The sequence below is a fragment of the Orcinus orca genome, chromosome 1 (genome assembly GCF_937001465.1).
Source record: "Orcinus orca chromosome 1, mOrcOrc1.1, whole genome shotgun sequence".
Lineage (NCBI taxonomy): Eukaryota > Metazoa > Chordata > Mammalia > Artiodactyla > Delphinidae > Orcinus > Orcinus orca.
Genome location: NC_064559.1, coordinates 41,384,738 through 41,409,182, shown reverse-complemented (window position 1 = coordinate 41,409,182; position 24,445 = coordinate 41,384,738). Strand labels below are relative to the sequence as shown.

The 24,445-nt window shown below is 38.5% G+C and overlaps 2 protein-coding genes across 8 annotated transcripts in view; one reads left to right on the top strand and one right to left on the bottom strand.

Annotated features, from left to right (window-relative positions):
- DTL (denticleless E3 ubiquitin protein ligase homolog) overlaps positions 1-6,436 on the bottom strand; it is a 40,275-nt gene extending 33,839 nt beyond the window's left edge. For 5 of the 6 annotated variants that reach the window (XR_004486219.2, XM_033438065.2, XM_033438064.2 and 2 more), the window contains exons 1-3: positions 6,175-6,353; positions 1,206-1,331; positions 25-123 (exon numbers count right to left, since the gene is read on the bottom strand). Coding sequence is in view for 5 of the 6 variants with exons in the window: in XM_033438065.2 (XP_033293956.1) it covers positions 25-123; positions 1,206-1,331; positions 6,175-6,226 (277 nt within the window). In the remaining variant the exon portion in view is untranslated. Of the gene's footprint in view, positions 1-24; positions 124-1,205; positions 1,332-6,174 lie in introns of all 6 variants that reach the window. The other variant, XM_033438066.2, reaches the window with a different exon arrangement.
- Positions 6,437-6,521: 85 nt separating this feature from the next.
- INTS7 (integrator complex subunit 7) overlaps positions 6,522-24,445 on the top strand; it is a 112,165-nt gene continuing 94,241 nt past the window's right edge. Inside the window, exons 1-5 of one of the 2 annotated variants that reach the window (XM_033438069.2) lie at positions 6,522-6,774; positions 10,681-10,809; positions 18,063-18,192; positions 19,366-19,512; positions 20,645-20,782. In XM_033438069.2, coding sequence (XP_033293960.1) covers positions 10,800-10,809; positions 18,063-18,192; positions 19,366-19,512; positions 20,645-20,782 — 425 coding nt within the window. In that variant the 5' untranslated portion in view covers positions 6,522-6,774; positions 10,681-10,799. The remainder of the gene's footprint in view (positions 6,775-10,680; positions 10,810-18,062; positions 18,193-19,365; positions 19,513-20,644; positions 20,783-24,445) is intronic. The other variant, XM_004275273.4, reaches the window with a different exon arrangement.

The following is a 24,445-nucleotide window of genomic DNA, read 5'->3' as shown; positions in this document are numbered from 1 at the left end:
CAAATATTTTAGACCCTGACTTACCTTTGACGCACTTCTTTCTACTGGTTTGTGATTCTGTGTTATATAACCTAACGAAGCCTTCTTCATTGGCAACTGCTAGTATATGCTCCATATTGGGAGCTAAATAAGAAATAAAGAATAAAATATATAGAGTCACAAAAAAATTTAAAGCTGAGTTTAAATCTATATAAACAACAAAATATAAATTAACTGAATAACTACAATCTATTTGAAAAGAGCTAAGATGATTCTACGCAAATAGCACCTGCTATGGTAGAGAGGTTTTTCTGAATTAAAGATGGCTGAGGGATTCCCTGGTGGCGCAGTGGTTGAGAGTCCGCCTGCCAATGCAAGGAACACGGGTTCGTGCCCCGGTCCGGGAAGATCCCACATGCCGCACAGCCGCTAGGCCCGTGAGCCATGGCCACTGAGCCTGCGCGTCTGGAGCCTGTGCTCCGCAATGGGAGAGGCCACAACAGTGAGAGGCCCGCATACCACAAAAAAAAAAAAAAAAAAAAAAAAGATGGCTGAAAATTTGCCATAATACCTAATTAAGTAAGTGACTCAAAAACACCAATCCTTGGGCTTCCCTGGTGGCGCAGTGGTTGAGAGTCCTCAGATAATCTCTTATTTAAAGAAGGGCTGAATCAAGCATGGTAATTAAACAAAACAAAAGTGGTACTGGCCAATAGCAAATAAAAGCATATGATATAGGCATGGCAAATAAAAGCATATGATACAAGCCACCAGCAGGCTGAACCTATTAATTTTATATTCCCTTTTCACAATTTTTTACTTTTCTTTTCTTAAACTTTTAACAGCAGGGACAAGTACTCTATTTCTGTTAATATGTTCCCCAATGCATTGTAGAAAGAGATAGATTCAAACAGGTCAAAAGGGGCAAAAGTTTTCATGATGGCTGAACCTTTGCAACCCTTTCCGGATATCAGTTATAAAAACAAACAAACAAACAAACAAAAAATGGTGCTATAAGAATCTTATCCCTTAGCAGAAATATGTAATTATGCATAGAGATTAAGAAAAGTCTATTTCATAAATCAGGGGAGAACAGTTATTAGAAAAACTCTATCATCTATCTAATTTACTTTTTCTTGAAAGGGAGACACCCCAAAATATTTTCCCTCTTTAGAGTGAAATAGATCATTTCTGACCAAACCTAGCTTATACAGTAGTTCCCTTACCAGAAGAGAAGGTGCATCCAAAAGGAGGAACTGGGGCTCCTGTTTCTCCATAAGAAGTGTGCTCATCATTATAGTTGCACTGATAACCAGTAAGAAGGGACTGTAGAGGGTATTGTGAAGACCATCCTAAGGTAAGACAAACTTCCTTATAGAGTTCCAATATATCACATTTCAGTACTTTTAACAAATGCAGAGGTTACAAATTCATTTCTAAAAGCTTTATATACTTAAGTATAGATCCACTCATTATCCATGGCCCTCTAGAACACAGTTTCAGGTATTTTCCTAAGGGGTCCTAAGGAAAAAATGAAAAAGCACTCTCAGCTTCTGGTGAGATACAGCTTTGGGCTTATCATCTTAAATGGAGACTCTTGCTAATACATTTAAGACTGCAAGAAACAAGTGGCCTTTGCACATTAGAAAAGATCTTACCCCTTCCCCCACCCTTTGGAGACAATCACAAAACACAACCACAAAGACTACCACAACCATTAAAACTGCCATTCTCGTCAATTAAAATTTTATGTTTTCAGAGTTTCTAAATCATTACTGCAAACTCAAGTTCCTAGCAACATCACACATAAGCCAATGGTCAAGAGAGTTAAAGGAAATAAGGTATGTCAATGTGCCTACTGTAGCCCCTAGTATACGAGAGAGGAAGAAATTCAGGGTGGAGGGAAAGTTTATTCTGCTTGGGTCAGAAAGCTGATGTGTACTATGGTCCTAAAATAGTAAACCATCTTGATTTGTTTTATCATTTTGATATGTGGGTCAACATATTTTAAATATATAAAAGAAACATTCTTTCAATATATAGTTACTGAGAACCAAATGTTTAGTAAGCATGGGAGGAAACAATGAAGTTACAATCTAGAGAGCTGTCTAAATAATTAACAAACACTCTCATACTTTAGGGTACTTTCAATTCTCACTTTTCATAAAAAAAATACCATTTGAAGAAGACATCTTAGCCTGATATAACCTCAGACAAATCTGGTTTTGCATGTTCATAGAAATAACCTGAAGAAATGCAAACGAGGCAAATAAATTCAGTCCAGATTTAGTAATTATTCCTGGGGGTATTACCTTAAGGCTAGATACGATTGTAAACAAGCCATTAAAGACCACTAAAAGAAGAATATGAATACAATAATTAGTTATGTGGTCGAGTTCACAAATATCCATCTACGGAATGAATTTTAAAACAAAAGCCTCTGTTCTAAAGTTATATAAACATACACTTGTAGTTTGGGATTAAAAAAAAACAAAACCAAAAACTAATCACAACTCATGAATTCAAAAGGAATCTTGAACAGTTTAAGTGGAACTGAAGATGATAAGCTCTGGAGACCTAAATTCTTTACAATTAAACAGTGACCCCTCAACTCTGTCTCATTGCCTACAAACTATATCCAAACACCAACAAATGGCCTAACATGGCTTAGTAACTGGTCCCTATTTACCCCTCCACCTCTGCGATTGTGACAACACACACTTCATGGACAAGCCCCGTAAGCTACTTTTGGATCCTTATTGTTCTATTCTGTTTCCAACATGAGCTTGTAATGGTTTCCTTCACAACACTCATTTGGAAAAGCCTATTATTTCTTCAATGCACAACTTAAGCCCCTGGGGTTACATGAAGATTTTTCAAGGAGAATGAGAGCTGTCGGAAAACTAATTTCCAGATACTCAACTTCCATATATATATGTATTTCTAAAACTGACCTGTCTACAATGTCGAGGTCGAAGGTTTTCCCCCTCTTCATCACTACCTTTCTTCCACTTTTCAAAAGAAAGGCATTTCCATGACCCAATCTTATACCTTGCGTTGACTCAAGGTACAAAAACTCCTGGGACCCCATTAAGAGACAATTGGATAACTCCTTTAATAAAGGCATCATAAACACCCAAATCCATCTCTTTAAAACATAGACTTTCAATAAATTTTTATCTTGCTTATTTATTGAAATTAGTAATCCATATTGTTTTGATCAACGACATACTACTAAAAATAGTAATGATAAGTCAACCCAGAAGAAACTTTTAACACTTAGAGCTTTATGATCACAGAAAACATCAATTTAAACATATTTTTTTACACAGAGAAATAAGATAGCATGATCAATAAAATGACTTTTCAAGCTTAAAATCAAATCACATTAGGATAAATTCTGTGGGAGAAATAAAGTGGTAATAAGCTCAAGGGGAAAAAACAACTATGTAGAATATCTAGCAGTTAGAATTAGTTCATACTTTTCAAAAATGATTGATGTGATTATTAAATCACTACAGTATTTACAGTCTATTAGATACATTTTAAAGACTGATGTAGCAGTAGCATTTTTATTTAAAAAGGTCATCACTCACAATATGGCCAGAGATGACATCCTTTGCATCTGTTTAAACTTATGATAAAAACTTTCAGATACCAATTTAAAAATACACAGAAGAGTAATCAGTTTCCATTTCAGAAAGATCATTGGCAGCAATGTGGAGGATAAACTGGAAAGAGGGAAACTAAGAGGACATTTGGGAGACTTGTTACAGTTCAGACAAGAACATATTATGGCCCAACCTAGGGAAATAGAATGGTAAGCAAAGGACAGATCCAAGATACGGTGAAGAGGCAAAATCAGTGGGGATAACGAGGAGGAAGGATTAGAGATTTTAAGGGGACTTCTCTGAATGCGTATCTTGAGGAAAATGGAGGAATTCTGATTGACTCTCAGGTTTCTGACTGTGAAGACCAGTTTAAAATAATGAGAGCATTTCCTAAAATAGGTAATATAGCAGGTTTGGGGAAAAAGTGAGTTCGGTTTTGGGTATTTGAGTTTGAGATGCTTACAGGACTGACCATCTGGATGATACAACTCTTACAGGAATGGGTGTAAAGTATAGGGAATGGAAGGTTGCAGGTAGTAATAGAAGAAACCCTGGTTACAGCTATGATCACCCATGGGAGTAGGTAGAAATAGAAAAGGGGCCTAGGATGGAACACCCTCATGGAAGGGGAAAGAAGAAGATGGTCCTATAAAGTTCAGTGCATTATATATAACAATGAATGAATTTCAGTGCCTAACACATAACAACGCATGAGTATTTGGGGGCTCAGGGTGGGCTGTCTCAAAACATGCCACAATGGCATATTGATTATTTTGCATTGAAGCTGCTTGAGAAGCAGCTGATGCAAGAAGGAAACTCTGACCTCCCTGTCTCCCTGAAAAGCAGGAAATAAATCTCTTATGAAAGGTGCACTCCTTGCAACTGGAGGTAGAAGGACCCCCAATACGTCAGAGATAGGGAATTCAGAGCCAAGAAGCCTGTGTAAACAAACCTTGTTACTTCTTTTATTTTACTACCTGAAGCCCAAACTCTGTTTAGATTCTTCACTTAGTAAGCATCCCAAACCTAAGTTTCTTTGTCCTGTCAATTCCTCACAAATTTATTGTTTGTTTTTTTTTTGTCTGAAGAGTATAAAAGCTGCCTTGCTTTGGCCATTTCTTAGTCCCATTTCTATGACACCTCCATGTACATGAATTAAAATTTGTTTTTCTCTTGCTAATCTGTCTTGTGTCAATTTTATTAGTCCAGCCTTAAATACTCAAGAGGGGTAGAGGGGAAAATTTACCCCTCCCTCATAAGTATTTGTGAATTAGAGGGAAAAGGGACGTAGACAGAATGTAGAATTAGGAGAAAATCTGTTACAAAATAAAGGCTTCACAGCTTGCTCCAAGTCACACAGATTAAGTAAGGAGTGGAGGTGGAATTAAACCTCAGCAAGTTTAACTCCAAAGACAGAGATCATAACTACTATGCTGTACTGACACTCATGACAGAAGACAGAGAAGTATCTTAAGCAAGGTCACAGGAGAGACAGAAAGAGAAGCATTTAGAGTATAATTTAAAGAGGTAAGGATGGTAGGGTTTTAGATTGGAGGCAGGAAGTGGAGGAACTACTCTCCAGTCTCCTTCTCAATATCCTTCTCCTAGACCTATGCCTTAAATACAAAAAGTTCACTTCTCACATTATTTTCTTTCTGTTTTTCACATGGTTTCAAGCGGAAAGACCTAGTCCATCTTTAAATGAATGAGATTTCACCTGCAGCCAAGCTTAGTCTGGGTAATAATTCCCTTATCAGAAACTTACCAGAAAGTTTCAGGTTGATGACACCCAAACCTAAGCTCAAAATTCTTATTGCCAATGTTTTAACATAAGGAACTTCAAGAACTGGAGAGAATAAATCAGTTATCTATACACTAACATGGAAGTATTTCCAAGTTTTACCGTTAAAGAAACAAAACATTTTTATCCCATTTCTGTAAATAACAATACTTATTACCTCTGGCATTGAAGAACATTTGGAATAAAATACTTCAGTCTATTAATAATGGTCATTTCTGGGAAATGTGCTTATGGGCATTTTTCGCTCTATAACTACGAGTTTTTATGCTCATGTATTAATCAGGAGGAAAAAATTCTGACCATGCTAGAAGCAGATGTTCTGTCTTCTCTGCTTGACTGAGTTCCTTAACAGCGGGTCATAGTCACTGTTATATATAGCAAAGAGTAGGGCTCACTAAGGTTCCACAACAAATGAATGAATTAATCAATGAATACGAGTCTTGACGATCTCACATAGCTGTTGAGAAAACCACACATACTCCCATGAACGCGTTTTCCAGTTAATGTGCAAAACAGACATAGCCGTAATGGAGGCCAGTTAACTCAGCGTCCCTCCCTCCGTCAGCCTACACTACAATTGAAAAAATCCCGATTACGACTAAAAGTGTCTCGAGAGCACGAAAGTGCAGCTTTCTTCAGTACTCTTCGCTAACACGAACTCACTCTGCCTGTGGGAGAACTCGGCGGCTGGGAAACAGAACTGGAGTCGGCGTTGGTCCGAGGTGTTGTTCGGGGGGAGGTGAATCCCGCCGGCAACAGGCAGCGGTTAGGGCCGTTACTCACCATTTCTCGGGACGCCAAACTGGGGCTGGCGGAGTACCGAATTGAAGAGCATCTGGGCCGGAGGAAAACTTTCAACTGAGAGAAAAGCCGTGGAAATGCCCCCAGATTCAGCAGAAATCTTATGTGGCGTCCCTTAGAACACGACTAGTTATTGCCTCCAACTCCCGCCACCGTAAGCCCCGGCCACCAAACTCCCCGCCAAACTGACGTCACGCCCTCTGATTGGCTCCCGCCGCGGCGTCCGGGCGCGTCCGAGTCACTTCCCCCTTCGAATCCCCGCCTCCTTTTCTCCCAGCCGCGGGAACCTGGAGTTCCTGAGCTCCCTGAGCGCCTGCGCGGGGGGCCGCAGAGGCGCTGGCGAACGGCGGGGAGACCAGAGCGCATGCGTAACACGGCTTGACAGAGCGCGGAGGAAAAATCCGCGAGAAGGTGGTGGAAGAAGATGGCGGTGCTGGGGAAGAGTTTGCAATCTTTCTAAATAGGCTAGTCGAGTAACTGTTCGGGTCATGGCGTCAAACTCAACTAAGTCTTTTCTGGCAGATGCCGGCTATGGCGAACAGGAGCTGGATGCTAACTCTGCCCTTATGGAATTAGACAAAGGTATTCGAAAGAGCGGGCTGAGCGGGTGAAACGCATGTGGGGGAAGTGGCGCCCCCAGGCGGTGGTAGCCTCGTGAGAAGCCGGGAAGGCGCATGCGCCTATCTTCCCTGGGCGGGGGCGGGCGCTGGTGCCAGTGCTTCTGGTGAGTCCAGGGCTTTTGCCGCTTTGCGAGATTGCCGGGAAATTGCAGCGTTGTTAGATTGGCCTCGTACAGGTGAAAAAGTAGCGAGTGGGGGCCGTTTTGACCACTTGAGGGCACAGTCTCCCGATTTTCCAAGCAGTTTCTAAAAACGATAAATTGAAATTGTGAAATTATTTTTCAGTATGTTCAGTTGAGACCAGGTCTTCAAGGGTGCTGAATAATAATCTTGCACCGACTTATAACGATTCATTTAATTTCTGTAATTCTTACCTGCCGGTTATTAGGCAGGTTAAAAATAGGGCCAAGACCATCCGAAAATCAGAGCCCCTGCTCATTCTCTGCAGACGGATTCCACGAGTTCTATTTCCTTACGGGAGTTGGAGTGGTGGGAGTTTGGTGTAGTGGTGGGAGCTTGGTGTAGTAGTAGGAGCTTTGGATAGACTGAGTTGAATTCTCATATCGTTCATTTTATGATCCTGGACAGGTCACCTAAGTTAACCTAACCTTGTTTTTTTTTCTGTGCAAAGTGGGTAAAGTACCATTGAGCTAGCAAGATTGCTGTAAATATTGTGATATAATGGTATGCAAAAGAAGCCTTTATTAAATGCAAAAGAGATTTGCCTTCTTTCTTAGATATGGATATGGGAGGCATGGGCAGATACTTGTCAGTAAAGAACTGAAGTATTAAAATGAAACCTTTGTTTTCAGTGTACTTAAATGATTTTTATTGAATGGGGGAACCATTTTGTCACCTGGTATGCAGTTAATTTTTAATTAACTACAACTAGTGTGTAATATATTAAGAACTAGAGGTTACAAGGATTTTTCTTAAAGTCCACTTTGAGCCACTTCCCAGCTCTCCGACTTGGACACTATCTTATACTTTTTGGGGACTCTTTATTTTGTTTGTTTTTTAACCTGTAAACATTAACAGCGGGTTCGTCTAGATAAGAGTTTCTCAGACTTTTTAAAAAAGCTTTTAACTCCTTTTGATCAACATAAAAATGCCACAGCACTCCAATGAGATATTCCTTTGGTTGAGTCACAGTATCTTTAGTGCAGGTCCATCAGCCAAGAAAATGATGTTGAGCTTTGATTTCTCAACAAATCTATGAGGACTTTTCCCTCTAAAATATAAAGTCATAACATTAAATGTGTTTTTTTAAATAAATTTTATTTTTTTAATTTATTTTTTGTAGTTGAAGTATAGTTGATTTACAATGTTGTGTTAGTTTCAGGTGTACAGCAAAGTGATTCAGTTATACATATACATGTTATCTATTCGTTTTCGGATTCTTTTCCTTTATGGGTTATTATAAAGTATCGAGTATAGTTCCCTGTGCATTCTTTATTTTTTTAAAAAAATTAATTAATTAATTAATTTACTTTTTGGCTGTGTTGGGTCTTCGTTTCTGTGCGAGGGCTTTCTCTAGTTGTGGCGAGCAGGGGCCACTCTTCATCGCGGTGCGCGGGCCTCTCACTATCGCGGCCTCTCTTGTTGCATAGCACAGGCTCCAGACGCACAGGCTCAGTAGTTGTGGCTCACGGGCCTAGTTGCTCCGCGGCATGTGAGATCTTCCCAGACCAGGGTTCGAACCCATGTCCCCTGCATTAGCAGGCAGATTCTCAACCACTGCACCACCAGGGAAGCCCCTAAATGTGTTTTTTATACACTACATAATCTTTTCCTCCCCATTCTGATATTTCCTTCCTTATTACCCTCTTAAGAGTTGCAGGTCTGGATATCTAATATTCCTACTAATTATGTAAAGACATTTTCTACCACTGTGGTCCAGGTGGACTCATCCCATAATGACAGTAGAGCAGTGGTGTGGAACAGAATTGGGATGGGACTTTGAAGAAATGAGAAATCTAGAATTGTTTAATTCCGAAAAACTTGAAGTTGTAGTAAGAAAAAATATAACACAATTTTTCCTTCTTAAAAATTGAAATAGGAATATTTCAGATCTGTAAGAAATATATAGGTGACTACTGAGTGTAAACCAAGAGTCTGTCCTAGATACTAAGTGATGGTGTTAAATCCTCCCAGCAGTGCCTTGGGTGAGTATTTTACAGGTAGAATTTGATGTGGGGTTACTTGAATGCATGGATGCTCCACAGATACTGAGGGACTACTGTAGTGAGGAGGCAATTGTATCAATAACAATCCAGGGAAAAGAGAATAGTGGCTTGGGCCAGGGTGGTTACAGTGAGGCTGTGTGAAGTGCTGAGATTCTGTATATATTTTGAAGGTATAGCCAACAAGAGTAGCTAATGAATTGGATGAGAATGTGAGAGTTAAGTAGTCAGGAGAAACTCAGAGGTTTTTGGTCTGAGCTCCTGGAAGTATGTATTGCCATTTACTGAGTGGATGAAAATCAGATCAGTTTGAGACTGTTAAATTTGAGATGTCTCTTAGACATCCAGCTGGAGATGTTGGGTAGGCAGTTAGATATACAGATGTGATACTTGAACTACATTATAAAGAAGTATCTGTAGCACTAGTGTCAAGAAATACACTTGGGAAATGGTGCCATTTATAACCTGTTATATGTTTATAACCACTGCACTTTGTTCCGAGCATTTTGAGCAAGCATGGCAGTAAGCAACTTGTTTCTGATATGTCTAGGAATAAATGGATGCTCTTTTTTTTTTTTTTTTTTTTTTGCGGTACACGGTCCTCTCACTGTTGTGGCCTCTCCCGTTGCGGAGCACAGGCTCTGGACGCACAGCCTCCGCGGCCATGGCTCGCGGGCCCAGCCGCTCCGTGGCATGTGGGATCTTCCCAGACCGGGGCACGAACCCGTGTCCCCTGCATTGGCAGGCGGATTCTCAACCACTGCGCCACCAGGGAAGTCCATGGATGCTCTTTTAAAGCTGACTTAACTCTGTTCATTTAGGATGTAGTTAGTAACACAGAAAAATCATCATTCATATAATAGCCATTAAGTCAGTCAACAAATATTTACTGATCATCTACACTGTGTTAGGCACTCAGACTTGGGGCTATATTAGTGAACAAAACAGCTTTAAGAAGCTCACATGAGGCAGACAGGGCTAGATCAAATATGGCTTTGTTAGGACAAGAAGTTTGGATTTATGCAAAGTGCATTGGGAAAACATTGAAAGTTTTTAAGCAGAGGACTGACATGGATTGGTTTACATTTTTGAAGGTCACTTTAGCTCCTATGTAGAGGTCGTTTTGCCTTCCCTTTTTAAAAGTTTTAAGCTGATAACCATGCTGCCTGAGCTGTGAAGACAGCAAAGTGTCAAATCAAGTATAACTTATGTATATATGACACATTTCATAATCAATCATTTCTATAATATAGGCATTACAAAGGACATATCTCCCATAATTTACTCAGTGTAACTTTCACTAATGTAACTTCTACACTGTCAGTCTAAAGATTTTTAAGTCAGCTGATGGGAAGTTGTCCCAGTGATTTAGGAAAACTTATGCAAGATCTCCTTCACCCTGGGTGAAAAGGAGAGTCTACCTTAAATGACGTCACTCAGCCTATCTGCTTTCTGTAAGGTTGGCCTTGTGCGGGGGATGAGATCCAAGAGCAATGGGGAAGAGGGTGGTTTCCCTTTCTTGCACCTGGGCAATGAGAAGGAAGGAAATGTAGGGGGTGGAGTTGCTGTCTGAGGTGTTGGTGAACTTAATGTTGCATGGAAAACTTGATGGTATGTTCAATGAAAAAGTTAATTCTGAAATAGGAAATTGATGTAAATCAGGACAACTGTCTGTTTTCCCTTAGATGCTGTCACTTCACCTATGTTCCAAAACATCTGAATTCTCAGACTGTGGAAGAGACCACAGGTTGCTTTTACTCTGTCCATATTGGTACAGATGTAGTTGGTATTATGATAAACAAATATGAAGCCCTGTGAGTATCTCCATATCTCCTACTAAAGAGGGAGGTCTCTGCAGCCAAGTTTGTACCAAGTGACTAATTCCAGGCCATAAGTGATTCAGAAGTGGACATGTGACCCACACTGGGTCAATCAAATTCTTTCTCTTGAGAATCTGTACTACCAGACCAAACTTAGTGTGGCAGTATTGAGAAGTGGACCTGTAAGATCATGTAGAATTAAGGTCAGACTCTTAACTCAAAGCCACATAAAAACCAGCGTTATAAAGGACTGATTCTTAAAGCCTGGCTGGTGATCCTTTGATGGACTATGAACTGATCCAAAAATCCAAGGCCCTTCTTTAGTTCTTACTGAAATCCATAGACTCATTTTTACATATGGCTAAAAGCTATTATCTTGTAACTTACAAAGTAAGTTATTAAATATTCCTAAAAGTTGGTATTCATAAAAATAATTTGTTTATGATTCTAAATCAGTATTTGTGCATATTGACAATATTGCATACATTCTCACCATGTATATTTACAGATTCTAAAGTTTGGGGGAAGGATGCTTTATTATTAATGCATCATCAGTTGAATTGACTATCCTATTAGTTGTTTTTATTCTTGCTTTTTAAATATAATTTACTGAGATGTTACCGTGATCAGTTTACTAAGCTGTTGTGAGATTGCCTTGGTATAATGTGTGGTGCATACTTGTGTTTGTATTTCTCCCCTCCCCACCTCATTTTTAATGAATAGACTTTAAGATGTTATGGTTTAAGATGTTAGGGTATTATGGTTCCATTTTGAATCATTCTCACCCTTTAGCTAAAGCAAATGTATACAACAAATTCTCCTAAAATGTACTTGTGTAGTAATGTGTATTAGCAGTGTTCTTTGTAGTGGATGTTAGTCATATTGGTGGTCACTTAGCATCTTGTGAACATTCTATGCTTGAGGAATGGCCCACACCACAAGCACTGTGTCATCAAGGTGGAAGCAAAAGCTCACTTTCCTAGTTTCCCTTTTAAGAGAGCAGGAGAGAATTCCCTGGCAGTCCAGTGGTTAAGACTCCACGCCCTCACTGCCAAGGGCCCAGGTTCAATCCTTGGTTGGGGAACTAAGATCCCCACAAGCGGTGCGGCCAAAAAAAAAAGCACAGGTTGTGAACTAGGCTTGCCAATCAGACAAATCTCCTCCAGGCTCTGTGATTTAGTTTAGAGATGCAAGAAGGCAGAGTTGAAGAGTACTTGCAGTTTCCTTGGCAGCAGCAGTGGCTGCAGTGTCCATAGTGTACAGTAGTAGCAGCAATGGCTACTACATTCCTAGATGATAGGAGAGCTAATTCTAGCATCTGGTGCTTCCCAGCAACAATAGTTTACCTCATCTAATCAGCTTGGCAGTGTGGAGTTAGGTGTTCTTAGGAGTTTTGCCTTGAAACTTCTTATTACTTTAATAAACACTCAATAAAAACTCATTTCCTGCCTAATCATCAGAGTTAGCTTCTGTTGCTTGCAGCTAAGAACTCTGACTGATACATGCTACCTAGCAATGTATGCTGTTTTGAAAACTTGATTGATGTATCACAAATCCCAAGTTTACCATAATTTATGTTATTTCTCTTCAATTCCTTGGAATTTGTCATCCCTCAGAATTATACCACTCTGAAATCCCATTCGGGTATCTCTTCTTTAATCTTAACCTCTGTCCTCTAGTTGCTTGCTAGAAATGCATTTTAGCATAATAATTAGGACCAGATTGCCAGGATTTGAATTCCATCTCTGCCATTTATTAGCCGTTGTTTCTTAGGCAAGTCGCTTAACTATTCTTTACCTGTGTCCTCATCTTTAAAATGGGAATTATTGAATAATACCTAACTTCTGTGAGTCTAGTGAGAGCTTAATACATGTAAAATGCTTACTAGAGTATCTGGCACAGAATAAGCACTTAATATGCATCATCATCATCATGATGATTAACTGCTACTTTAACCATTCTTTATTTCATTCAGACCTCAGTATACTTACCTCTCTACTTCCCTTACCTCTCAATCCCTTTGTGTTTTTACTTCTTTATCCAACTTAGATTTTATGGTCCCTCATTTCATTAATTTCATTAAGTTTCTTACCAGTACTTTAAATTCTCATCCAAGGTTCTATTTTAGTCATGTGTGCCCAAAGGCAGCCAAAAATTGCTGGAGAAAGTCATACAACTTGGTATGTGGCTTTTATCAGAAATGACACAAACCCAAACTGGCCTTCAACACAGACCTACAATACTACAATGTTTCTTTAGTCAGGATTCTCCCACCTTCTTTAGTGACATTTCAGATCTTTAAATTTTCAAAAAAAAAAACCCAAACCCCAGAAATCCTGGGTTTTATGTGGAATCTCATTTCATTTTTAATATTTGACAATGAATTCAAAACCTTTGAAAACATTGTATCATAAAGTTACTCTTAGGGCCAGATTCAGCAGCCTACTAGTTTTCAGTCAAATAAGATTAAGTGGCAGAGGATAGCTTGAGGATCTACTCGCCTACCTTCACAAAACAGCTAACTAGATGCGTGGGCCCCCACTATAGAGATTTGGTAGGTTGGAGAGGAACCCTAGCATAGACATTTTTGAAAAATTTCACAAATGTTTCTGATGCAGAATCAGACCTGATAAACCACTAGCGTAGCAAAATGTTCTGCACATTTTAAATGAGAAATACGTTTAGAATAATGAATTTCATTGCTGCCAAATGGATTTTGACTGAATAAGCAATTTATGGACAGCTTATTTTAGTTCTTCCTAGTCTACCTGCATGTTGCAACTAAGTTGAGCACTGTTTAACTCCAGGCACTGAAAAGGAAGAGATCTCTGTTGCTTTGGTGGGAGAATAAAAAGTAAAATGTAGAAACAGCAATCACATCCTTCCACAGTGGGTCTTACGGTGGCATTCTTATGATCATTGGTCTTCTGATCAGGGTATTTTTCCTCAGATTTGTTGTAGCTAGCAACAGAAGTAAAGTGAATAACCTCTTAAACCCCTCTAAGAATAAGATCTGCTTGTGCTGAGCTGCTATTTTCAGGTGCTTGGCTTATACTGGAGTTGGAATTGGCCTAGAGCAAGCAAGCTGGGTACCATACTGCCCCAGCCTAGGATTGTTGCTGCATTGCAGGCCTTAATGCACTTCTCTCTTCTCTTGTACCCTAGCTTCTGACCTTCTGAGCCAGCCTAGCTTCTCATTTCCTCTCTCATAAAACTCGTATCAGAAAATAAGCGAGACATTTACTGTTCTTTAGCTCATGTACCCTGATGGCTCTGTTATGGGAATGAGGGTCTACTTTATCTTAAAGAAATAAAATTTGACCACACTAGAGAAATCAAAACCTTTCTTTGACCAGATGCAAAATTATCTTTGGTACATTTTAAATCAGCATGTTTAAGTAGGTGATTTGGTCTGTGGTTCTGTTTTTAAAGGGAAGGTAAAGTGGATCATATTCTGTTGAGGAGACTCCCTGTATGGAGAGCACTTCCTACTTTACCTTTTTCATTCCAACCAAGGTTAATTTATTGCAAGCAGAACTTTACTATCCTTTGTATCACTCAACTCTTGAGAGAGAGAAGAGAAGGAAACAAGTCCAATTACTGTGGGTTCTCCCAGCATTCCCTTCCCCCAGCACAAGTACATAAGCACACATCTCTTCCTTCTCTGTTCTCACACCTCCATCCTCACACTTGCCTTTCTTTTTCTCCCCTTCCCTTGTGTCCTTCAGTGCCCTGTCTGTGTGTCCCTTGACCCCTTTTTCAAGGATACAGGAGCCATTGCCAGTAACCTACAGTGTCTCTGTTGGTACTGTGCATTTAGTGGGAAGAAGACTCCTAGATCTTCTAGTGGCAGTTCTTGTGTGTATAGAAGTTGGTGGGTGAGGGGTGTAGGGAGAAGGGAGCAGACAAAGAAGGGGTATGTTCTAAATATCTCAGTTAGAGTTAATTTTGAATTAATTTTCCCAGAGGAACTTTTATTGTAAGTGGTTATTAGATTATGGAGTACTATGAGTACTGATAGTGCTATATTTTTTCCTATGAGGAAATATTTTCCAAGTACCAAATAACTAACATGAGTGTACCTATAGAACTTAACTCATTAGGAAGTTGTAGAAATTGCATGTGCAGATTTACTTTGTGGTTGTCTTATGTATTGGAACAAAGTGGCAACCAGTAAAGAGCCCTCTGTCAACTGGGGGAAAACCACACAATATAAGAGCTGTGATTTGAGTTTTATTCAGTGTCTTACTGAGGACTATAGCCTTGGCGACAGCCTTCCAGATAGCTCTGAGGAACTGCTCTGAAGAGGCAGAGGGAGAGGTCAGTATACATGTGATTTTGGCTAAGGAGTATGTGCAATCCAACATATGTCTCGGTAGAAGGTTACTGCTAGTCTAAGGAACAGATATCTCAGTTAATGATTTTAGTGCTTTTCTAGGTGTGGGAAGATGCAAGAATCTGGGTTCATAAAATTTTTTTTTTTCCTGAAATATAACTATCTAAGGGCCTGTTTTGCCTGTTTTGCCTAAAGCACAGAGTGCCTCATCTTGTTCTTTGTCCTAAATTCCTTTCAGGTGTGCTGTAGGTCAGCGACTTAATCTTTGTAGAACTGAATGGCAAGTGACATTCCTTGTTTTACACCTCAGACAAACATTTCCTTTGTCATTTTTTAACAGTGAACAAACTTTACTGAACAGAGATGTTCTAGGGCACTTACTCTTGTGCAGATATAATCAGCATTTTGTAAATGGCAAAATACTAAAAGAAAAATATTTGAAGGTGATACTGTTAATTCCATATCAAGATACTCATTCTTAATGATTTTTTTTAAGGATTGAATATTAACTCCTTTTATTTGTTGGATTTTTAAAAAAATCAGATTCATTGAGGGAATTCCCTGACGGTCCAGTGGTTAGGACCCGGCCCTTTCACTGCTGAGGGCCCAGGTTCAACCCCTGTTTGGGGAACTAAGATTGCACAAGCTGTGTGAGGTGTGGGGGAAAAAAAAATCAGATTTCATTGAGGTATAATTTGTATATAATAAAATCCACCAAATGTATGCAGTCATGAAACCACTACCTAGAACAATTCTTTCACCCCCAGAACTTGCCCTGTGCCCCTTTGTGGTCAGTTCTCTTTCTTTAGCTTCTGGTATCCACTTTCTGCTTTCTGTTCCCATAGTTTTGCCCTTTCCAGAATGTCATATACAGTGGTCTTTTGGGACTGACTTCTTTCACTTAGCATAATGATTTTGAGATCCACCCATGTTGTTGTATCAGTAATCGGTTTCTTTTTATTGCTGAGTATGAGTCCATTGTATGGACCACAGTTTGTTTATTCATTCACCAGTTGATAGACTGGGTTGGGTTGTTTCCAGTTTGGGGCTATTACGCATTAGCTGCTGTGAACCTTTGCATACAGATCTTTGTATGGACAGATGTTTTCAATTCATTTAGGTAAATATTTGGAAGTAAGATTGCTGAGTGTATAATAAGTGTATATTTACCTTGATAAGAAATGACCAAACTGTTTTCCAAAGAACTGTATAGTTTTGCATTTCCACCAGCAATGTATGAGAGTTTTAGTTGCTCCATATCCTCTTAGCACTTGGTATTGTCGGTCTTCTTTGCCATTCTAATGGATGTGTAGTGGTGTCTTACTGTGGTTTTTAATTTACATTTCATGGATGACTAACAGTGATGAGCATCTGTTCATGTGCTTATGTTTGCCATCCTTATTTCCTCTTTAGTGAAATTTCTCTTCAAATCTTGCCCATTAAAAAAAATTAAGTTTTCTTTTTATTGAGATACAAGAACTGGGCTTCCCTGGTGGCGCAGTGCTTGAGAGTCTGCCTGCCGATGCAGGGGACACAGGTTCGTGCCCTGGTCCGGGAAGATCCCACATGCCATGGAGCAGCTGGGCCCGTGAGCCATGGCCGCTGAGCCTACGCGTCCGGAGCCTGTGCTCTGCAACGGGAGAGGCCACAACAGTGAGAGGCCGCATACTGCAAAAAAAAAAAAAAAAAAAGTGAGATATAAGAACTATGGATAAAGTCCTTTATCAGATACATGTTCTATAAATATTTTCTTCCAGTATGTGGCTTGTTTTTTTATTCTCTTAACAGTATATTTTGAAGAGAAGTTTTTTGTTTTAATAAATTTATTTATTTATTTATTTTTGGCTGCATTGGGTCTTCGTTGCTGCGCACGGGCTTTCTCTAGTTGCAGCAAGTGGGGGCTACTGTTCATTGTGGTGTGCGGGCTTCTCATTGCGGTGGCTTCTCTTGTTGTGGAGCATGGGCTCTAGGTGCGCAGGCTTTAGTAGTTGTGGCACGCGGGCCCAGTAGTTGTGGCTTGCGGGCTCTAGAGCTCAGGCTCAGTGGTTGTGGCACGCGGGCTTAGTTGCTCCGCAGCATGTGGGATCTTCCCGGACCAGGGCTCGAACTCGTGTCCCCTGCATTGGCAGGCGGGTTCCTAACCACTGTGCCACTAGGGCCACCAGGGAAGCCGAAGAGCAGAAGTTTTTAATTTTGATAGAGTTTAACTTATCACTTTTTAATTTTATGATGTTTTTAATCTAAAAACTCCACTTTTTTTTTATCTAAGAATTCTTTGCTTAACCTAAGCTTATAAAGATTTCCTCTGTATTTTCTTCTATATAATTTATAATTTTAGCTCTTACATTTAGGTCTATGGTTCATTTTGAGTTAATTTTTGTATATGGTGCAAATTAAGGATTGAGTTTCTTTTTTTCTTTTCTTTTTTTAAATTTCCCTTCTGATTTCTTCTTTCACCCTTTCACTTCTTTCAGTGATTCATCTTATTGATTATTTATAAGTGTGTTGCTTAATTTCCAAATATTTGGGAATTTTTAAATATTTTTCTCTTACTGATTTTTAATTTAATTCCATTATGGTCAGAGAACATACATAGTATGATTTCAGTCCTTTTAAATTTGTTGAGGTTTACTTACGGCCCCAAATATTTTATCAACTCAATCTTTTTTAAAAAATAGTTTCTTTTTCATTATTCTATATCTAAAAGTGACACTTTACCAAATTACTATTTCATATGCCATTTTTATTTTTGAAAAGGTAATGAGTTACAATTGTACTTAATTGTTAAGAATGATTATTACTTTACTGTGTAAATACTTTTACTCTGTAATACTGTGTTGATATTTGCTATTTTTGCCTTATTGTAGCCACAAATTTGTAAACTGTTCTTCCCTTTTTATGCTCTTCATAGGTCTAAGATCTGGCAAACTTGGTGAACAGTGTGAAGCAGTTGTCCGCTTTCCCAGGCTCTTTCAGAAGTATCCATTTCCCATTCTCATCAATTCTGCTTTCCTAAAGTTAGCTGATGTTTTCAGAGTTGGGTAAGTCTTTTTAAGGCCTTGGTGTCCTAAAGCACATTGTTCATATTTCTTTATTTTATATTGTGGTCTGTATTCTTTTTGGCTTTTAGGACTTCCACATGGTTCATTACCATTTTAATGGATGCACGTGGCAATTTGCAACAAATTTTGGTGTGAAATTTAAAGGCATTTAAGCAAAAGTGAAGGATATAAGTCAGAGAGTACTTATTTCTTTGGGGGACAGGATAATTCAAAATTAAGACAACCTTAATATATTATTGTATATTTTGGAAATATCTGTGGCTTTATGCAGATAGTTTGGAGAAGTTTCTGATTTAACAGTTTATTTTATAACATGAAATGACATGTTACATGAGATTATGGGTCACTGTGAAGTGCCTGAAACATGTAAGCAAGCACTGAATATACACCTATTTTTTTCCCTCTGCCGTTCCCTCTCCCACTTCTTTCCACCCTTCTCCATGCATTCGTGTGCTTATACACACACCAAATCAGACTTGGAGAAATGATGTTGTAGAATTAGCTTGAGAGGAAGATGACCATCTCCTTGGTTATAATATGACTGAGGAGATTGAGTTTGGGGTCCAGGGCTTCTCTTTCTGTTACTACTGTTTTGGTGCCTTGCAGTTAGGACTGCAGGCTTTGCTAACTGCTTATGCTTAGTACTCATCTCATGTACAGTTGGCCCTCTGCAGCTAAGCATTCTGCATCCATGGGTTCTACCAACCATGGGTCAAAAATATTTGGAAAAAAAATTCCAGAAAGTTCCAAAAAGCAAAACTGGAGTTTGCCACACATTGGCAGCTATTTACATTGTATTTACATTGATTTATATAGCATTTATATTGTATTAGGTATTGTAAATAATCTAGAGATGATTTAAAAGTGTGTGGGAGGATGTGCAAATACTATGCCATTTTGTATAAGGGATTCGAGTCTCCAAGGGTTTTGGTATGGCAGGGGGTAGTCTGGAACCAGTCCCGCTCCCCACCATGGATATCACAGGATTACTGTACAGACTTTAACTCTTTCAGTGGTAAGACAGAGAATATTAAGATTGAAAAACATTGGCCTATTGCTAAAATTTATTAATATCATTAGTGTTGCTTTGATTCCTAATTAAATATTACTTTATAAAGTGGTCTAATTTATTTTATCTGTGGTTTTTCATAGAAACAATTTCCTGAGGCTATGTGTTCTTAAAGTTACGCAACAAAGTGAGAAGCATTTGGAGAAGATTCTAAATGTGGATGAATTTGTGAAGAGGATTTTCTCTGTGATTCATAGTAATGATCCTGTAGCAAGAGCCATCACACTCCGGTATACTCTGTTATGCTAATGAGTCACCACAAGATTGTTTGAGTTGTGATTATATATCCCCAAAAGGCAATATATTTACTTTTATCATTTTGAATATTAAGAATTTATTTTTATTTTTTCTACTAACAGTCACTGAGAAAATATGGTAACCATCCTAATCTGTAAATGCCTTGCAGCTAACCGTCTATGATACTGTTTTGGTAACTTACGTTTGAAATATTTCTCTTCGTGGGTGGATGTTCTGATCTGATAACTCTAAGGTGAATGTGGCTTAGCCTCAGCTTATTTTGAACTTTTACCTTCCTGACCTTGTTCTACTGTTTAATGTCAGTTTTCTGTATTCATCCTTGGTTATGTGCTTGTTTTTGTATATGATAATTTATATTTGGACTCCTTGGAGAATGCCAGATATAACCATATTAGTTTCTTCAGCCTTTTCTTTTCTTTCTTGGCATTAAAAAAATTTTTTTTTAAGTTTTGTTAGAATTTCATTTTGTAAGCCTTATATCCAGCTTGAACCAATATCCTCATTTTAGGTCTATCATCTATGAAATTATATGCATAATTTTTGGATTGTTTGAAACTCACTTTCCTAAACTCTTCCTTCCTCAATTCTGATATGAGCCCCAGGGAGCATTCTCCTCTCTTCTCTTGATATTGAGGAGAGATTTGAAAATCATGATACAAGTAATCACTGATGTTGAAAAAAAGACTGGGAAGTCTTACTTTTTACTTTGCGGATCTGCTGAATAACAAAAGCATTGAACTCTTAATGCTTTGCTAAAATGGACTTCTTTATACAACATTGGAAAATTGATATTTTGATGCTTTAATAATTTAAAAGTTTCTTTTTCTGGGCTGTCTTTGGTACTCAGCATGTACTTCAAGGTGATTCTTAAAAGTTTTACTTGTGTTAAATAAGCCATGTTAGTTTTTCTGACATATTGAAGTATGGAAAAGTGTTTAGAATTTGAGTCACTGCTTGATTTCTAAAATTGATACTTTATTAACCTGAGATTTATGGAAGGACCTGTAAACTTTAGTTCTGGTCATTTAGCTTTGCCTGTTTCTTCCTTTTCTGACCTTGAGCTTATTGTATTTCCATTCTTCTTGTGTTTCTCTGTTTGTGCAGGATGTTGGGAAGTCTGGCATCAATAATTCCTGAGAGGAAGAATGCTCATCATAGTATTCGTCAGAGTCTGGATTCACATGATAACGTAGAAGTTGAAGCTGCTGTTTTTGCTGCTGCTAACTTCTCTGCACAGTCAAAGTAAGCGTAGGCCTTTTATAATTTCGCTTCCCAGGAAGAGGTTTTGAAGGAATAACTCATCTGTGTATGTAAAACACTAAGGGATACAGAAAAATGTAAATTGCAAGGTGTTTTTCCAAGAGGGTTTCCGTCATGTTGGGAAAACAGGACTTAAATCCTTAAAACAGAAAAGTTAAGTACAGATGTTGGCATTAACTGTAAATGAAATTAGTGTTTCCAGAAGGACAGGATCAGCATGGAATTAGAGTAGTTGGGGAAGGCTTCACTGGGGAGCAGAAGCTTTGTCTACTGAACAGCCTTCCCCAGACATACAGTCCTAATACTAAATTGCTGCTTTCTTACTGTCTTCTCAAGTTTAGCTTTTTGGCAGTAGAACTGTGCACAGTTTGACAGAGACAGTAACTTGAGTTGAAACCAATTTCAATTTCTTTGGGATGTCATAGTCTACTATCTTACAAAACAGTATATCTATGTGTGTGTGTGTATATATATATTTTTTTTGATGAAATGTTGACCATAGTTTTATGACTGTGTTTGACTTGCTTGATTATCCTCTCTAAAAAATATATATTATTCCCTTTAGTGACTGATGGGGAAGTAGCATTGCTTTCTGGAGGACATTTTGGTAATATGTATTTTGCTTCAAACATGTAAATTCCTTTGACCTAGAAAATCCACTTACAAGAACTTATCCTAAGGAGTCAGCAATGTGTACTGATATTTACTTACAAGGATGCTAGTTATAGGGTTTTCGTAACCAAAAAAATTAGTAACAACTTAAATTCCAACCAGTGTGCTAGTAAGATAGATATGACCGTACAACGAAATACTGTATCAGCTTTTGTAACGCATATATTTTAGAAATATATTTGGAAATAGGTTACATAATACGTTATATGATATTATAGATTTATTTAAAAAACAAGTATTTATATTTATGGAATAGAAAAAAGACTAGAAAGATATATATCGAAGTATTATCTCTGGTTGGTAAGATGGTTATCTTATTTTTGTTTTCTTTTTTACAAATTTCTGTATATCCTGCTAGGAGCAAGTTTTGGTTTTATAATCAGATGACTATGAATTTTTTTTAATAAAAAGTAGCATTTACATTAAGAGCCTCTGCTAAATTTGGATAAGACTTGAAAGAGTTAATCACCAACAGTCTTCCTTTATATTTTATTAATACATCACATTCTTCTCTTCAGCTGCTCTTATGAAGCCTTCAGAATTCCAGGATTATTCATTGGAAAAGGAGATTAGAGAATAGAAAGCATATAGTCTTTAATTCACTGATCGAAAGTAGTAGGTGTGGCAATAATTGAGGAAGAGAAATATCTGAGTAAAGACAGTTCCTATTTGTGCTTTTGAAAGTTGGCATTTTTTCTTATTGATGACCAGTAAACATTTAATAGTTTATGTAGAAGCAGTTTTTCACATACCAGCCTTTAATATGGTATACTTGTGATTTGTGATGTTTAAAAATACCAAATTAGTGCAATAGGAAAGTCTGAAGGACCTATCTAGATGTATCAGTGTGAATAAGCAAATACGTCTTTTTCAGATTAGCATTTACCTCTTCCCCCAGAAGTGATGACCTGGCTTGAGATCAAACATCTCAACCAATACGGATGGATTTTTATGTTAGTATCTCCATCAATTTTGGATCTTAAACAAATTAGAGAAACTGGCCAAAAAAGACCTTAAGAATTTATTTAATCCTGTTTCCACCTGTCTGCTACCACAACTACATGTGACTTGTTCTGAAAAAGGTTATAATTTTTAAGAGCTAGCCCCCAGAGCAGGAGTTGCAAACCCAAATGCCTTCAGGGACCAGGGAGGCATTGTCAATGAGAGAAGTGACTTCACGTGGTGACTGTGGTGAACTGAAGGGTGCACTCACCATCTAAAAGGAGTAGCCCCTTCGTACCAGTAGATGGTAACATTCCAGGAGTGTATGGCCAATGGTGTGACATCGGAATTTGGGGGTGGGGGGTGGTGGGAAGAAGCTGGAGAATTGGATTATTCTGTTTATTTCACCATACAAGACTATATATTCTTAACATATTCTTAATGCTGACATTAAGAATTTAAAAAAATATTATTAGACCAAAAAAAAAAGAAAAAAAGGAAAGAAAACTGAAGGCTTCTAACTTGCAGTTTATTGACCCTAGAGGAGTGTAACAGACTTTTAAACTTTGAGTTGTTATCAAAGTTATTATATAGTTAGTGGGACTTCCCTGGTGGTGCAGTGGTTGGGAGACCACCTGCCAACGCAAGGGACACGTGTTCGAGCCCTGGTCTGGGAAGATCCCACATGCCGCGGAGCAACTGAGTCCATGCACCACAACTACTGAGCCTGCGCTCTAGAGCCCACGAGCCACAACTACTGAGTCCGCGTGCCATGACTACTGAAGCCCATTCGCCTACAGCCTGTGCTCCACAGCAAGAGAAGCCACTGCAATGAGGAGCCTGCGCGCTGCAACAAAGAGTGGACCCCGCTCGCTGCAACTAGAGAAAGCCCAAGCACAGCAGCAAAGACCCAATGCAGCCAAAAATTAAAAAAAAAAAAAGATACTATTTTAAAAAAAAGTTATTATATAGTTAGTGAAGAAATACTTAGTGAATATCCATCATGTCCAGACTCTATTCCAAGCACCAGGAATACAGAAGTGGAAAAGATGAATGACCTGTTGTGATGTAAACACAAAGTAGTTTCAGCTGCTCATTAATGTTATGGAAAAATAGAACAGTTCTGTCATTGTGATGATGACCTGAGTGAGCTGCTTAGGTAGAGTGATCAGGGAAGGCCTCACTGAGTAGGTGACATTTGAGCTGAAACTGGGTGCTGAAGAAGAGGCAGCAATCTAGAGGAAGGATATTCCAAGCAGAAGGAATAACAAGTACAGGAGCACTCTGAAATGTGAACAGGTCATCTATACATACCTAATACACCTTTTGCCTTATACCTGAGAGACATTTACAACTTACTTTTTCTTATCAAATGTGAGGCTGATATCAGAGCAGTAGTTTTGAAACTATTTGGTATCAGAATCCCTTTACACTCTTCAAACATTATTGAAGTCCTCAAAGAGCTTTTTTTGTTTATATGGATTATTATATCAACTGATAGTTACTGTATTAGAATGAAAATGCCTAAATTTTTAAAATATTTATTAGTTCATTTAAAAAGTAACAAATTCTGGGGCTTCCCTGGTGGCACAGTGGTTGAGTGTCCCCCTGCCGACGCAGGGGACACGGGTTCGTGCCCCGGTCCGGGAAGATCCCACATGCCGCGGAGTGGCTGGGCCCGTGAGCCATGGCTGCTGAGCCTGCGCTTACGGAGCCTGTGCTCCGCAACGGGCGAGGCCACAACAGTGAGAGGCCCGCGTACCGCAAAAAAAAAAAAAAAAAAGCAACAAATTCTTAATATGTTAACATAAAAATATCTTTATGAAAATAATTATTTTCGAAAACAAAAATCAATTTTGTGGGAAGAGTGGTGGTGTTTTACATTTTTACAAATCTTTTTAATGTCTGGCTGGATTCTCATATCTGATTCTGTGTTCACTGTTTCTGTTGCAATGTTATTTTGGTTAAAATAATGTGAAAAAAATCCAGCCTCACACAGATATATAGTTGGAAAAGAAAGGAGTGTTTTTA